Source organism: Triturus cristatus, chromosome 8 (assembly GCF_964204655.1).
Source record: "Triturus cristatus chromosome 8, aTriCri1.1, whole genome shotgun sequence".
NCBI classification, from domain to species: domain Eukaryota; kingdom Metazoa; phylum Chordata; class Amphibia; order Caudata; family Salamandridae; genus Triturus; species Triturus cristatus.
In genome coordinates this window covers 806,610,929-806,628,826 of record NC_140591.1, presented here as the reverse complement: position 1 = coordinate 806,628,826, position 17,898 = coordinate 806,610,929, and the positions used below count along the sequence as shown (strand labels likewise).

The following is a 17,898-nucleotide window of genomic DNA, read 5'->3' as shown; positions in this document are numbered from 1 at the left end:
GGAGGGCATTGGGACGGGCCGCTATATGTGGGAAGCATGAATATTGCGCAACTAGATAAAATAATTGAAATCCAAAGTTATGTGTCTAGTTGGGTTCTGTTTCTTTTTTAGAAATTTAGTGATATTTATGGATTTCAAGTTTATAGGATGACAGACAGTGTTACTTTGAATAATTTTGACATTTCACATATATTAGGAACTTGAGCAAAGGAGAAGTGAGATACTGTGTATGTTACGTAAATACTTAGGGGTCTATTACGATGTCCGCCCGCCACCATAAGGGAATGCGGGACCATCCGCCAGTGGTGCGGCGGTCCTGCACCTCCAATTAGGATGCCACCGCCAGCGTGGCGGTGGCATCCCCTATTCCCAGCATTGTGGCGCGCGGTGCTCACAGCACCGCCCGCCACGATGCTGGGAATGCACGTTGTGCATTGGCATGCAGAAGGTGACAGGCACTGCACAGTGCCCCCCATGTGCACCCCCTACCCCCCGAACCTCCTGGGGGGCCGCTATGGGCCCCCAATAGCAAAGACCGCATGCCTGTCCATGGCAGCAATGCCGCCATGGAAATGCTGATCTCCTCTGTAATGATAATATGGATGCGGTGTCTTGCAGACACCGCCACCATATTAACCATGTTTTCCGCCAGGTCGACGGGGTCGGCATCCCCTATTCCCAGCATGTGCCGCCACAATGCTGGGAATGCACAACGTGCATTCGCAAGCACAAGGTGACAGGCACTGCGCGGTGCCTGCCACCTTGTCCATGCCAATGCAGGGGGGTATGGTACCCCCATATGCACCCCCCACCCCAACCTCCTGGGGGCCCGCCACGGGCACCCAATAGCAAAGACCGCATGCCTGTCCATGTCGGCAACACCGCCATGGAAAAGCTGATCTCTGCCGTAATCATAATATGGATGGCGGTGTCTTGCAGACACCGCCACCATATTAACCATGTTTTCTGCTCAGTCGACGAGTCGACTGGCGGAAAAGCAGCGGGCGGTCTTTCCGTCCGCCGCGGACCCCCCAGCCATCCTAATATGGCAGGGGGTCTTTGAGGTGTGGATGGCGGGCGGATTGCCCCCGCCGGGCCAGCGGTGACTACCGCTGGCCCGGCGGGGGCGATCCGCCCGCCATCCTAATGGGCCCCATAGTGAGTTGGAATACTGCCTAATTTGGGAGGTTTTGGTTTGGAGTATGGCATGGTTAAAATAAGTCATACTAGGGACACCACAAGCTCCGATAAAGCTGTTATGATTCAGAGGATGAAAATTAGTAAATCAATTATCAAGAGACTATGGCGTTTGGGGGCACTAAGTTATGAATCAGCTCTGTTGGAAATTGGAGCATCTCTGGAGATACTGATGATAGCTGAAAGGGAGGTCTCACTCTCTTCTATTCCTTTTCCCTCCTTTCTCTCTTTCTTTCTCCTAGGTAACAGTATAACTGTTTTAATGTCCATCAAAAGTAGAGGATCACAGTAAACACATTTAAATCAGGACATTTAAAGCTGGAGTAGCATGGGTAAGAATGCTATTATAAGAAATTGTATAAGAACAGATAAAGAAGAGATTGGATGATCCATGATTCTAATTGGGGATGGGTTCTCTTCTCGTTTGTGGCAATACTCACATGACACCATAATTCGCAGGAAGAGGATAACATAATCTTTTAATTCTATTTACATAAGATTTATGCCATATTGATATCTTTTAGGTGCAGTACTGCATTTGGTTACAGTATTTATGATTGTGGATTAATATGAATTAAACCAAGAATTAGAATAATGTTTTGGAAGATTTATGATTAATTTTTCAGGATCTATGGCCTAAGATGGTGATGTACGAATAAAGGCTTGAAACATTAGACCACAATTGTTTTGTTTTTTTAAACAAATGTGAACCTACTTATGGACAAATGATATGTCGATCTGAGGTGGAAACTGACAACTATTAAATGAGTAAATTTAGATTGATTGAAAATGTTTTATTTGTTATTTGTTGTTTATAATTTCAGCCCGAAGAAGTAACATGTAAACGCCGGGAAAAATGTGTTGGGTGAAAATATGTTTTTACACAAGAAGTATTGTGTTTCTGGAATTGCTATTCATATATTATTTTATGATGTTGAAAAAGCTGTTGAAATATTTACTGCTGTAGGTTGAAAATATTTTTTACTCAAGAAGTATTGCGTTTCTGGAATTGCTATTCATATATTCTTTTATGATGTTGAAACACCTGTTGAAATATTTGCTGCTGTAAAAATAGTGGCTTCTGTTGTGGCAGTATGCCCCTAATAAATTTGATTGCAAATCAATTAATCTAATTCTGTATGTAGTTAAAGGTTATTTAGGAGTTATCAATAGCTCCCTGTAAATATTGTTGTGTATTTATATATGCATTTCATTCTATTTTATTTGTTGATCTTTTGTCTTGTGTTTGAATTCGGAAGATCATCTGGAAATTGTGATTTAAGGAACAAAATCAAAATAAGTACATACATTGTTCACATGACCTGTGCCAAAAAAAAGGGAGACTGTTATTTGTGGAAAAAATATTTGAAAAAATATTATTTACAAAGTAGAAATAATTTAAAATGATTACAACATAATAATGAGTTAAAATATATATTTGCAAATGTTCTTATTCAAGCCTACAATGTTTGCATTGTTCCAATTTGATATGAAATGACCACATACAACACCCCAGCAAAGAAATCAAATCAAAACAATAAGCTACTTGCACAACTAATTATTGCATTTATATAAGAATATGCCAGGTGGAATAGGATACATCAGTGCGACTACAAGAAAAAACAAGATATGCCGGTTGAAGAACAAAATCTGTAATTTCACTGTTGCAATACATTTGTAAACAGCAAAACACAATGACAGCCAAATCAAATTTCAAATAATAGAACACATTAGAAAATCCAGGCGGGCACCATTATCTCCTATTTTCAGAAAGGTAACATACTTGATTAAAATCATAGGGATATTGAAAACCCATGGACTAAACAATAAGGTAATGTTTCATGTGAACAACTAACACAGAGATAGTTTAAAAACTATGGAGAAGAAATCACACGATCGGAAGCACAGTTTGGTAAATTAAGAAAATATTGTGAATAGGAAACCAAGATGTAATGGCGGCAGGATGATCCACGGCCAATAGCCATTTATTTATGAACTGCGAACTATGCTACCTGAAGATTAAGGATGGAGATCTGTTTGTTACTTGTAATTTTTGAATTTGTATTGGAAAATGTACTACTTTACTAGGCATAACTATTTGATAGATATACTGAAAGGTATTTTCATGACTTGAACTGTTATTACAGAACACCAATATTTAGGTTTCAAACCAAGTCCACATTGGCTTTTAAATTAGATAAGTGTTAAGCTAGGTTTTATTTCTAACTATTTCTTATGATTATGTTCTAAGCGCATAATATCTATACGAATACAATTTAATAGGGTGCCCAAAAAGTGAAATAAACAAAATTAGGAATGCACAGTGTATTCCTCTGTCAAATGTCTATTTTGCCTTCCACCCACCCTGTTTCTGCAAGCGAGAATCTTAAGGGCCACTTAATAACAATGGTATGAAGATGATGAAATTATATGCACACTGCAACACTACAAATACCTGACCAATCTAGCATTATCCTTCTAGACAAAGAAAACAGACACACCCTTTTCAATGGAACCACTACTCATGACAAGACCAAAACAACTTAGCTTTATTGTCATTTCCTGATGGCAGAATTATAAACTAAGCTCAACCAGTTCTGTACTAGTCATTTATTTCTAATATGTGAACTTGTATTCAGCATTTCTGGCGCTCATTCTGCAGTTCAGGCTCTGACCCAGCATATGTTGCACACTATCATAACGGAAAATATTTATATCCTTTAGTGGCTGAAAATTAAAAAAAATACAACTTAACTATGCTTAGGGCAGGTGTAAGATTCTTGGCATCGATGCATATGTTCACAGAACTGAAAGAGATGCATCTCAATTGACAAAAATTAGAAAATCATGCACAGGAGTAGGCATGAAAATATTCACATTCTCTTGAACTTTGTGCATTGGTCACTGAGATTTTACCAAAAATCTCTAGGAAGATGGGCATTTAATCGAACACTGAACCGTCCATCCTGTACCTACTTGTGCTTCACAAACCCTTTCTTCTCTTGCCTCCTTTTCTTGCTAGGATCCGAAAGTGGTCTCTAGTGGTCAAAAATTGCAAACGTTTTGGTAAACAGCATACCACACTAAATGAAACTATATAAATACAAAAGGATCTCAGAGATCCGTAGCACCAAGGCTGAGTTACTTTAGATGCAGAAAAGACCTGATGAGGAAGAGGCTCTAGAGCAGGGGTCTCAAACCTTTTGTATAATAAAGAGCTACTTAGGTTAAACAAAAGTATTACGGCTACTATTATTAGTGTTGTAACAGCCATCATATCAGACAAGATTAGATTAGTAACCACAATGTCTAAGATTACCAGCAGTGATCACCTAAGTGCATCAGGGGGGTTGCCAGCAGTAATGTAAAAAAGGGTGTATCAATGTGGAATGCCTATACGTACGTAATATAGGCGAGCCACAGCTGCTGTGCTCTTGGCACAAAAGTAATCATATTAGTAATAGCTCTCCACACATGATTTATCAATCAAAAATCACCTTTAGATATACTTTGGAAGATGGGGGGTGTGGCTGGGCAGCCAACATGGCAGTCCCATTCTGAAAATGCTCCGACTACTGCATGAGAAAATCCGGACTCGTCCTGTGGTACACGGTGCCTACGGACTTTACGCACCGCCTGCATCCCAACACTGATACTGGACTGGCCTGCATGGCAACCTGGGCATGGAACCACCAGAGCAACCTCACCAAAGATAGAGCCTTCAGGGACCGTGCCTCCCAACATGGCAGCTCCCAGCTTGTGATCTCCAAGGTGGACGGCAGTTCGGGTGTGGGGGCCTTAAGAACTGGTCCCGCTCCAGCTTGTGCCTAGTTGATCCCTCCCAGGAGAGCCTGGCACCCTCAACTGGCCCATGGAGGCCTTCTCATCCAGCACCCCCAGCCGCTTGTGCTCCCATGTGCATCCTGCAGTGGTAAGCGGGTCAGGAGCTGGTGGTCTGGGACTGGGCAGTGACCTCTGCAGTGCGAGGAAAAGGGGGAGCTTTCAATTCTGCAGATGTGATGGTCTGGATTCTGGATTCATTGGCAACAGGTGAGGAGGCAGTCATGTCCGGAGGAACTCCCCACATAGCCATGGTAATCAGTGCTTTCTTTCCCCAGGCTGCATGTGCTCCCCCTCAACAGCATCTAGTCACTGCGGTGAGCAGGCCTGGGTGGGAGACCTGGAACTGGACTGCTATGGTGCTCGGGGATATAACCATTGCAATGGTGCTCGGGGATATAATCCAAGATAGTTGCTTCCCCGGGGAAGGGGCTCCTTGGCTCTGGCTTGCCTGTTCTGGATACCAGGAGGTTACCGCAGACGGGATGCCGGGGGTCGGGACAGATCGACCTTGACTCCATCCCAGTGAAAGCTGGACAGGTACCCGACCCGGGCCTCTGTTGAGACACTGGTGGCTCCTGGTGACACTGCAACTGCGCTGTTGCTCGCAGGCGGAGACGTGAAGACCTTTACCGCTGTGAGACTCCAGGCCATCAGCAACTCTAGTACTACACTGGAAGCAAAGATTGAGGAGGTTGGGCTCCTTCTGTCTGGACTCAATTCCTTTGTGCCCGCTAGGTAGAGGTCCCTCTGTTTCCTGCTGAAGCGGGCTCATCATGCCCTGGGGTTGGGGCGGCCCCTGGGAGCCCCATCCGACCGATATTTGCACAGTTCTTGAATTACTAAGACGGAGACCTTGTTCTCTGCACGGCTGAAGGGCACTGTGTACCATGACTCCCGAACTATGATGGTCTAACTCGACTATACCTGGGAGGTCCAAAAGCAGTGATAATCCAACGACTTGGTCAATGTAAATCTGCGAGACCTGGGTCTGCGATAAATGCTCTTATTCCCCACCAAACTCAAGTTGATGTTTCAGCCCAAATCATTAGTTTTTGACATGCTGGAGCTTGCATGTTGGTCGACGGAGGAGAGGCCCCCCCTTGAGAGGACTGGTGACTGAATCAGAAACTGATCCCGCAGGAAGCTGCCCGCAAGGAGAGACATACAATGGAGCAGGAGGTCCCATAGCGATGGGAGGAAGATGACCCTACATTCGGGTCAGGGAGTGGATGGCCCAGGAGGGGGGCTCCTCTGGGGGGCGTTCGGCTCTCGGTCAGGCAGTGCTCTGCCCTCACCACGCTAAACTTGGACACAACAAACCCTCTCAAAGATCCCGCAACAAGGAGCTGACATGTAATCTGTCAACCCAAGCCATCCAGGGACTACTACAAGACATGCAGAAGCTGTGCCTCTGCATTTTGCAAAGCGAAGACGTGCATGATCGACTGGGTCCGCAGGTTGAGCCCAAACCCACTACAATGCGCATCCTGAAGCACTTTCATCTGTACATTGAATGACACTTAGAGGGCCGGATCATAACCCTCTGGAAGTTACACTATTATGGGGCAAAGTCCCCACACCAATACCAACCTGGAGGTTGCACTCCTCGTTGTTGGAGGACCCGGTATTCCATAGTACCATCTCTACAGCCATAGTTAATTACTTTACTGATAACACAGACACCACCAGCACACGTCAAATTGAATGAGACGCTTTTAAAACTGTGATACGAGGGGTGGCGATTAGCACTTGGGTGGGAGCGCGCGTTGTCTTACTTGAGAAACTCACAGAAGTGGAAAATAAGCTGGGTAAGTTAGAACAAGAAGCAGCATCCAGCGACACATCTAAGGATGCATCACAAGAGGCCCATATAACACACGCAGAACTCCTAGAAGAACTTTGTACTCTAGATTACCGCTTATACACGCAGAAGCAGCCTGCAATAGCAGATAGAGCAGGCCCACTACTCGCTAGAATTATTAAAGATGCACCACCAATGGCTCCTATTCTTGAAATCAACACTCCAGACGGCGCTGTTGTGTGTACTTAATTAGAAATAAACACTGCCTTTAAAAACTATTACGAACAGTTGTATGCGGCGCCGGAAGAGGTTGATGAAGGTGAATACGAGTCCTTCTTTGAAGGGCTGCAACTCCCACAGTTACTGAATGCTCACATATCAGACCTTCAGATGTCTAGAATAGCATGGAAATCAGAGCGGCAATAAAGGCTCTACCCCGCAACAAAACACCGGGCAATGATGGATTGCCCATAGAGTTCTACGCAACATACTCAGAATTATTAGTCCCCCATTTACTGAGACTGTATCAGGCATCAATAGACACTGGCTCACTCCCTGTTACTACACTGCAAGCGACAGTGGTCTCGCTCCCGAAACCGGGCAGGGACAGTACAGACATGGCAGGCTACAGACCCCTCTCGCTTCTAAATACAGATTATAAGATTCTGAGTAAACTGTTGGCAAATAGAATTCTACAGTATATCCCTCGACTGATTCCCATTGATCAGTGTGGGTTTGTGCCGGGTAGATGTACGGCTCTTAATATTAGGAGACTACACCAGGTGATGTCACACGCACCAGCAGCCGCCAATTTACAGGGTTGCATCTCCCTAGACTTACATCAAGCATTTGACTCTCTGCAATGGCAATATATGCTACGTACTCTCCCAAAGTTTGGATTTCCGGAGGAATTTGTGAAATGGGTACAGTTGGTATACACAAACCCCACAGCGTGTGCACATACAGGTGTACATATCTCACAACAATACACGATAGCAAAGGGTACCAGACAAGGTTGCCCACTTTCACCTTTATTATTTATTTTAGCCTTGGAGCCACTACTTCTTAAACTTCGTACCCTGGCAGGGCATAGGGGGATACAAGTGGGAAGAGAGACACACATCATTTCAGCATATGCGGATGACTTCATATTGTATCTCAACAATCTTTATGAGAATTGCGACCCAATACCCACGATTTTTGCTACATTTCAGCGGCTCTCAGGTCTTTCCATGAATGATAATAAGTCATATGCGTATTTTTTCACAGACATGGCACGAGCTGATCCGATTCGTTTTGGACGCTAGACATTCCAAACAGCGACCGTCTCTTTCAGATATCTGGGGATCCAGATATATAGAGAGATGGAGGATATTTTAGATAGAAACCTAAATCGAGCTATTGCGGGGCTTAAAGCGCAAATAAGATTCTGGACCTCGCTGCCAATATCGGTGCCAGGACGAGTAGCCATTGCCAAAATGGTGGTACTCCCTAGACTACTATATTATTTTACCAACCTACCTTATTATCCCAGCACAGGTGTTTAAACTGCTAGATTCCCTCCTAATAAAATTATAATGGGGGGCGGGTAGTAGACAGATAGGGCTCACTAAACTACAATTAGATACAAAACAAGGGGGATTGGGAGTACCAGACCTGAAAGCTTATTGTTATGCGGGTCAATTGCAGTGGTTGGCGTATTGGATTTCAGGACGCAATTTACAAGAAATCGCCATGACTCGCCACCCCTGGGAACTGGGGGAATTACATACCCTTTTGCTACCAAACAGCAAAATTCCTCCGACAGTGCCACCACAGCTTAGAAAGGCATTATTATATTGGAGAAAGGCAACACGTTACACAAAGACACTGGCCCCTTATGCTCCTAATATCCCCCTACTGGGACTCCCCCTACCATCAGGGGCGGTAACACTTAAGCATATATCTGCTTGGGCGGAGGTGGGTGTGAACACAATGGGCATGTTCTTTACGGATGGAACATTGATGAACCATGACACATTTATGAGAGCACAGGGGGTGCCGAACATACTATTTCTACTCCATGCAAATATCACTAGATACATTCGAAATGCTTGGGCCCCAGAAAGAACGGAACCTCCAACTCACGAGTTAACTCACATGCAATACTTGATGTGCAACGATGGTCACTTGACAAAATGGTTGTACCAGGGGATTCGAACACACACTGCTGTCTCACTCCAAACCACCCGAGACATATGGAACACGGACATAGGCCGTGTGCTCACTGATAGAGAATGGGGAACACTATTGGAATACCCAAGAAAGGTATCCAGGAATCCAAAATTGAAATTCATACAGCTCATGATTGTCCACCGTGCCTATTTGACCCCGTACAAATTAAACTTAATGTTCCCAGACACCGCGGATACTTGCCCCAGATGCCACTCCTCAGGTGCAGCTTTACTACATATATTATGGGATTGTCCGAAAGTAACCAATTACTGGTTAACAGTACACAGAATAGTGAAAGGTTTTGCTCCGATGAGGAACAATGTCTCATTAGAGTATCGTCTGCTAGGCTTGGGTTAAAAGGAAAGAAGGGAAACCCTGTCTGAAAATTCGCAAATGTGGCGCTGATATTAGCTAAGAGAAATATTACTATGAGATGGAAGATTGCCAAATCACCATCGATATTAGATTGATATAATGAAATGATTAGATGGGGTAGTGCAGAGGGTGCTGAACTCAAGCGGGAGGAACATAGGGAATTGCATAAGAAGCCCATCTCAATGGAATGGAACACGATGTTGAAAGAGTTTATAGCTACTGATGTGCAGGCACAATAAAAGGACACAAACATACTTATGGATGTTGCTCACAGAAATATGTTGGGCAAAACGCGGGATGTGGTAGGCTCATTACACAGTACAAAGGATATGGAATATAACTGTGTTATTATGTATAAATGTTTATACTGTAATGCTGGCTGTCACGCATGTATAACGATGTAAGGCTGAGTCTGTATGGGGGTGGGATCGGGTGGAATAGTTCAGTGTTTGTTCTAATTATTGCAGTGTAATGTACACGCTATGCACAATTGCTTGTGTGAATTGTAAAGTCAAGGAAATTAATAAAAATATGTTACAAAAAAAAGAATGACAGTTAGAGGGCAGCGTGGTCTGTCTAGGGGCCCACCTGCCAGTCTCCCTTTTCGTTGGGGTGTTGTTGTTATATTTAGCTGGTTTATTATTATGTTGTGGTTCCCTGGGCAGTGCAAGGTATTTTGCTTTGCCCGGTACTTAGTCATTGGCCCTAGTTAATCACATCAGGTACTTCATGTTCAGAACTATATGAAGGGGGTGGGGATAGTTTGTTGTTGAATTCATTCACCGGAGTGTCTAGTTCCTCCTGTAGGGATCCTCCCATGTATGCTTTGCTCCTGTACTTCTCAGGCTAAATGTCTACAATATCCAGACATAATGCAGACATTACGCTGTGCAAAATTACCCCTAACTATATACCTCAGTCAACAATGACAACATTCTCATTGGCCCCTGCTGCTTTTGTTTGGGGGGGAGGGGGGCAAGGCATGGCTTTATCAAGTGCTGTAAGTCTACCTTTGCCGGTGGATAGGGGATGGCTGACCTATTGTCCTATTTTCGTGCCTCCTATCTTCTGGTCCTCCAAAGGACGACACACATATTGGTTGGAGAGGTGGTGCATGGGCAACTGTCCTCCACTCTATTATATATATATATACAGGGGTCGGCTACCGCCACCGGCCTCCCCTTTGACACAGGCTGTGTTGCAAATCTGCAGGTCCTCCCTCAGACTCACATGTTGTTTGGCGTAAGTCTGTTTCTTTAGGGTGTCACTAGGGTGCTCACATGTGTGACAGTGGAGGTTTGCTATTCATTTGTTGGTGCATTTCCGGGTTAATTCGTGTTTTTTCCGAGTACACATACAATATTTGATACTGGAATGTTAACTTTATTGTCTGCTTTGAATTAGCATGGTATGAGCCTTGATGAAATAAACATCAATTCTAATTTAATTATCATTTTGATGTAGGAATGCTTTCAACCCCTTATCTCATCCTTCCTACTGTTTAGATCATGGCATTTTAAGGTGTCTTGAGGAAGGTGTGTCACAAATATTCGGTCTCATAACAAAACACGCTTCGGCACAATGCTGGAAATCTAATGAAGTTATCTGTCTTGATCATTATCAGAGTTGAGATATTGTATATCTTGGTAATAATGGGAAGGCATGTAACTGTTTAAGGCACTGAAATAGTGTGTTGGCATTATAAAAGATGCATACTTGAAAAATGGATGCTAATATATTAACATGGGGTGACACCAATGCCCATGCGGTTCAGTTCCCTCATTTGTTTTAGTTGTGTTGAGATATATTGAGTATGTGTAGTATTAATGGGGTATAAATGAGCTAGATTGATGAGTAGATTATGGCTTCAGTTCTTTTAGTGTGAGCAGGTTGAGGATGTGAGGGAGGGGGCTTCTTTGATATAGGGGACACATTTCAGGATTGTTTTTTGCTATTCATGTTATTTATTAAAAAAGGAATTTTCCAAATGAGTAAAGAAGTAATTTTGTAAGAAAAAATAAATGGACTTTGTATATAATGCAGGCTTTTATATTAAGTGTCTGACTTAACATTACTTCATTGCTATGTACTGATTCAGTTACTTATGAGCAATGTATAAAAATTGTGGTGTAGGTGGAATTTGTTTGGTTTTACAGGGTCCTCTCTCGAGACCTCCGATGGGAAGGCAAACTAAGGCACAAGATACCCCCGTGGTGTCGAACCCCTATGACAGATGTTTCACGGCTGCAGGGTTTTCAGGGATGGGATTACCTCGGAATGCTACCTTCGGTCATGTACTGACAGGCACAGATATGAAGTCCTTCACCCAACTCCAGGACAAGTCAGGTTGGAGAAGGCCCAGTTATAGAGGTGATTGCAGCTGCATCATCCCTTGAGAATGTACCTAAGAGGGTGCGACTCCTCAAGGCGAGGCTCACAATGGCTCCTCTTCCTGATAAAGGCTGCATCTCCCTTATATATAAATCCCTAGTGATCAACATCCCGGACTCCTTCCAGACACTGCGGGAGCGGTGGGAGGGAGAGCTGGACGAGGGAGAGTGGTTGACCATGCATAAGAGTCGGTAGCAGGCCGCTATAATTGCTAGATTTTGCCTCAAACAGTTTAATATCTACACCGTATATACTGGACTCCAAAGCTCCTGCGGCGCATGCATAGAACAGATGATCCGCAATGCCTACAATGTGTTGAACAGGTGGGAGATTTCCTCCATACTGTCTGGGACTATAGCTTAGGAGTTCTGAAAATCCACACATTTTCGTCACAGAATACACAATTTTGACATATATATAAATGCAACCAAGAAATAGTTTGCAATTTATAAGGCTGGGATGCGCACAGGAGAACGACTGATAGGTAGCTAGAGAGCTATCAGTAGTTCTCGAGCTACTCGCTGGAGAAGCCTGCTCAAAAGAATCAAACAGGAATTATTTGATTCCACTGCTTGACAGGCGCGAGAGCACACAGAATGTGACTCAGAACAGAGGGTGACTGGGGTGCGTTTCAAACCCTGCTGGAATCAAGGCTATGGGACGAACCTTCGGGAGAAAAGGGATAAGGAAAATGACAAGTGGCTACACTGGAACCTTTAGGAAATGCATTAGCAGGTAGTCAGTTAGGACGTTCTGGAGTTTGTCTGCACAATGGATGGTCTGGCAAAGGATGGAAGATAGTTATGAAAGTAACATAAATAACTTCAGGCGACGTATGCACAAAATAGAATTGGACTCCTAATCTGCACAGTAGTGGAAGTTTCTATATTTAGCCCCCAGTTGCCTGGAGACCATAGGACAGCCAAACAGAGTAAAACCAAGTGAATTGGAAGCAGCGTGACAGACACTGCTGAAAACAGGTATGGAAACGTAGAAGTCTCTTAGGCCATGGTAACAGGACCTATAGAAGGAGAGAAGCGAACAACAAAGCCCTAACCACGTAAACCACCCAGGACAAAAACAAAAAAGATGCAAGCATGCAAAAGGGTGAAAACTGAGTGCACCAATAATAACCCATCAACTTCGATTGCCAGGCAAGGATGTTTTGGAGGCAAGGCTTCTTCTCCCGACTCTTCTTCTACTGGCCCGGAAGTCTTCCTGTGCATACAGTGGCTGCCAAGCTGTATCAGGAAGTACCGCAGTCTGTGTCCCTGCTGCCCTGCTCAATACTATTGACTGGTGCGCCAACCTCCCTTTGGCCAGAGCTTCCATCGTTCCTAATTGGCCTAATCCTCTTTTGCTGACATAGGGAGTCATGGTCCTAATTTTGTCGAAGAGTTTTGCTACATGGGGGTCTAGATATTTTAATGAATCTTGGGAGTGGCCTCTGTGTTTTTCTACATGCTTATGGATGTACTACATGATCCACCATCTCTTGCATAGTTTACAGAGTTCAATAAAAATAGTTTTTAGCTGATGCATCTACTAGTACTAATAATTCTGAAAATGGAATACAATGCAGATCCTTTTTCTTTGTGAACTTTATCTGGTCACATTTTACCTTGATAAATGAGTGTGCAGATACCGACCAGGTGTGAACATTGCCGGATGATGTAATTATCTTTTAAGATAGACCTGTTGGCACTCATCAGACGAAAGGGGCCAATTTTTGTGGGTACCAACATGCTGCTTTTAAGTTTCCTTGGTAAAGTATCTCCCCAAGTTCAAGTGCAAATATTTTATACCAACTATTTTGCTCTGAAAGTTGCAAAGGATGGTATCAGTAAAACGATGGTCCTGGGCTTGCATGCAAGACTAAATACTTAATTGTTGGTCAATAACATTTTGAAAATCATCTGCTCAATCTGCACAGCTTCTTTTTAAGAAATGTCTGTATTTTGTAATGTGTTAGGATCCATGTTTTTATTAATGCACATCTCTGGAAAACCCTAACATTAGATTGCTTTTATCACACCATATGCTGCATAATTTGTCCTTCTTTGTGCAAAACTCAGTCATGTCCATTTGGCTCTGCCTCAGAGCATAACGTCAGTAGCCCTGAACGTAGGTTACATCTGCTGTGTTTGCTCTGAAACTGGATGACAGTGCTGAGCGAGTGAACTGAACAAGAACAGAGCGGAAAAACCTGATTTAACAAAAATAAACTCTTTTTGCAGACCATATACCGAAATGTTACATTTTTTAATGATAAAAAGTCATTACCTTCTTGTTCAGAGCAACACCATCTTCACAGTCCAATACAGCGCAGTCTACATTTAAAGATGGTATTTTCTGGATCTTTCTTTCATCGTTTCCAGGTATATAAAGCAACGCCCTTCTCGGAATATATTTGTGAGTAGCCTGGGAGTTATAGCGACGGAAGCAACTTTGCAAGAACTTTTGGTCCCCAGCATTAGGAAGAGATTGATATCTAAAAACAATACAAAAGGTCGTAATTAGTTTAGTCTTTTTGCTACTTGACACCGATTGTACTTAAACTATGTCTGTTTGTATGTAACATCAATTAACAAAAGCATCTGTTGTGCAACACCCCCAACACAGGCCACTGAGTCACCATCATTCTCTCATTCTCATTAAGGGACTAATTACGATGGTGGTGGGACCGCCACCATCAGGCCATCGGTGGCGGCCCCACCGCCGTCGGCCCATGCAGGACCACGCACCGCATTAGTATGGCAGGCGGTGGGTGGACGGGCTAGGAGAGACATCCGCCATGCATCCGACAGGCTGAAGGAGCCTGTCGGACGGACTGAAATCCCTACAATGGTGGCGATGCCTGCTCAAGCACCGCTGTAGTGATTACAATGTCCCTTTCTGCCGGCCGTGTCATGGTGGTTAACCCGCCATGAAAAGGCTGTCGGAAAGTGACTTTTGGAGCCCCTAGTGGGTCCCCCTTTCTCCCTGACATGGGTCCTGGGGGGAACCTATGGTGCGCCCCTAAACATCCCTTCACCATCTGCCAGACACCGCATAGTGCCTGCCACATAGTGCAGGGATGTTTACAAACATGCCTCATTGCATTGAGGATTGTGCTGCAGCCCTTTTTCGGGCCACAGCACAAGCCTCAATGCTATGAGGCATGTTTCCGACCGCCTCCACTGCGATCTAATCGTAATATGTCTGGTGGGACCGCCGAATCCCTGTCGGCCGGTCCCGTTGCTGACAGGATGGCAGATGGATGCTCGTCCGACCACCATCACAATCAGGCCCTTAGTCACCAGGTCGGCCGGCTAGCCGCTAATTTAGAGAACCCCTCGCACTCAGGGTAGTCTTCCATGCAGTAAATTGAACCAAACCCTCTGTCTCTCTACTGAGTATAGTGGGGCTGGCGGCAGGAGGCCAGTTTTTAGCTCTCACCTCAGCAGCACTTGCACTGTCTCTTTGAGACATGCTGTATTCAGGTATGGACTTTAAGCTCCGCCCATTTTCCACCCATCTTTTCAATTTGCTCCTCTTACTGTCCTGTGTAAAGGATGGCTTTTGAGTCGTGAATAGACTTAGTAGTCCCTTCTTAATACCTCCCGCTCTTCCGTTATCCACTCCCATGAGGACAGCCCCTCTTACATGTGTCCTTACTCTCCAGGTTTCATTAATAGTTAGTGAGCTCTATTTAGTTAATTAATGTCTTGCTGAAGCAGTCACAACATGCTGTCTGGTTTTTGCAACCCGCCCTGGTTTGTGGTTGTTTTACGAGGCACAACATGTTATCCCACTTCTGCAACCCGTGATGCTGCAGAGGAGGTAATTTTTTTTAAGTCAGCCTTACTGTAAAATTTCCCAAGTAAATCTTTTTTTTACTATTTATTAACTTTATTAGCATTCGTGACACACCACAATTTAGCTTCACACATTTAACGCTGAAGTGCGGCATGCCACGATTGCTACAAAAGTAAATAAATAGGGGGGAAAAAAGGCGGGCGGATACTGCATTTCTTTTCCATTTATTTACTTTTGTAACAATCGAGGCACGCTGTGCTTTAGTTTTAAACATCTGAAGCTATGGCGCAGCATGCCGCAATTGCTACAAAAGTAAATAAATAGAAAAAACAAAGCTGGTGACCACCGCATTTCTTTTCCATTTATTTACTTTTACTAGTAATCGGGTACGCCGCGCTTTAGCTATAAACAACTGAAGCTAAAGCGCGGTGTGCCGCAAATGCTAATAAAATAAATAAGTAAAAAAAAAAAAGAAAAGGCCGGCGGCGCCTTTATATTATTGTTGCTTTTACCTTTCAACATGGCAGCTGCCAGCCTTTATTTGCTATTTATTTACTTTTCAGGCACTAACGGCACGGCGCGCATGTAGCTTTAAACAAATACAATTAAAGCACGCCAAAAGGCAACAGCTACAAAACACGCAAATAATGCTCCCACTTCTTAATGCTCACTTTAAATGTATTCACTTTAAACATTGCGGCCGCACGCCATTCATTTCTATTTATTTTTTGCTCTGATAAAGCATTTGCTGCACAGTATGTAATTCTATTCCCTTATCAGGGCTCAAGGAAAGAGTGCAGTAACCACAGGCTGTTACTAGGTGTCCCTGTGGAGTTTGATAAAAAACAAATAAAAACGTATACTCCCGACGCGTTTCGAAACCCAAAGGTTCCTTGGTCCCGTGACCAAGGAACCTTTGGGTTTCGAAACGCGTCGGGAGTTGTTTGCCATAACTTGATGAAATAAAGCACGCTTAAAAAAGCTAATTGGGGCTCGGCGCAATCTTTTGGAAAAAAGGATTGAACGGTGTCTGGATATATAGATATATATATTCACTGAAAAAAACATAGGTTTTAGGGGTGTTATAGTTAGCTGGACATTTCACTCGTACAAAACCATTCAAATTCCTCCAATATAGTTAGTTGCACTAACTATATCTCGCGCGCCTGCAATCCACTGCTGATGATGTCACATATTACATCATTCATGACATGGTTAGTGACATCACTGATGACATCTCAAATGACATCACTGATGACATCATCCACGGGACAATCAGATACACCTCATCATACACTAGTATAACCTTTCATCACTCACTGTAAAATACAGAGTGCCATATTTGAATCCATTGACACCAATACAAGTTTCTAAACACCCACTCAGTGATTCCTAGATCTATACACACATCTAATCACTTACCTATAGATTCACTCATACATGCTGTCAATGATCAATAAAACACTATCAAATAGACTTATACACCTATATCGACATTACACACGAGCACACATCCTAATCACTTATGAAGTCATCCTACTCACTTATGCAAACAATGGATCATACTTACATTTACTTAGCTACACACTTATACAAACAGCACTTCATCTATTCATATAGATAGTAACTCATACTTAGTGTGTTATAAAATCACTATTACAAGTATACAGTTATCCATACAGTCACTCATACAATCACTGAGTCGTATGTATACTTATTTATATACAACAGCTGACAAATACACTGGCTTTTATTTTTCTAGTTTGTTGGACATGTACCAATGAGACATATATTGGCTCATAACCACACCCATAAAGATATTTACTCACCAAAACAACTGTTATAACATGTCGTTTTAACTTCCTATACCTACTGAATCAACTATTCACACATCTTTGGGCAGTCACACACCCCCCCACCGAACCACACACACATTCACTCTCCCATACAAATACTCAGTTAACTAATCAATAAATAATATAGACTTTCACATAGCTAGTAACCAACTGGAGAAGCAGTTAACACAACAACTGACAAAGTGACACAGATATTCACACAGTTTAGTCACTATCCAATATATTTAGTGAGACACTATAAATTAGTCAAGTAAACAGTCAATCACACTGCTACTAAATCCTCCATCCAGATATTTATATTTATATATCCACTCATTCTTCAATGCAAATTGCTATATATATATAATACATATTTAAATAACGAACCAAACAACATTCACTGGATGATGTCATCAGTGATGTCATTTGAGATGTCATCAGTGA

The 17,898-nt window shown here is 43.2% G+C and overlaps 1 protein-coding gene across 2 annotated transcripts in view; it reads right to left on the bottom strand.

Annotated features, from left to right (window-relative positions):
- Nucleotides 1-17,898, bottom strand: part of CLYBL (citramalyl-CoA lyase) — a 2,027,539-nt gene that overhangs the window by 1,023,277 nt on the left and 986,364 nt on the right. For both annotated transcript variants that reach the window (XM_085622259.1, XM_085622260.1), the window contains one exon: nt 14,105-14,312. In XM_085622259.1, coding sequence (XP_085478385.1) covers nt 14,105-14,312 — 208 coding nt within the window. The remainder of the gene's footprint in view (nt 1-14,104; nt 14,313-17,898) is intronic.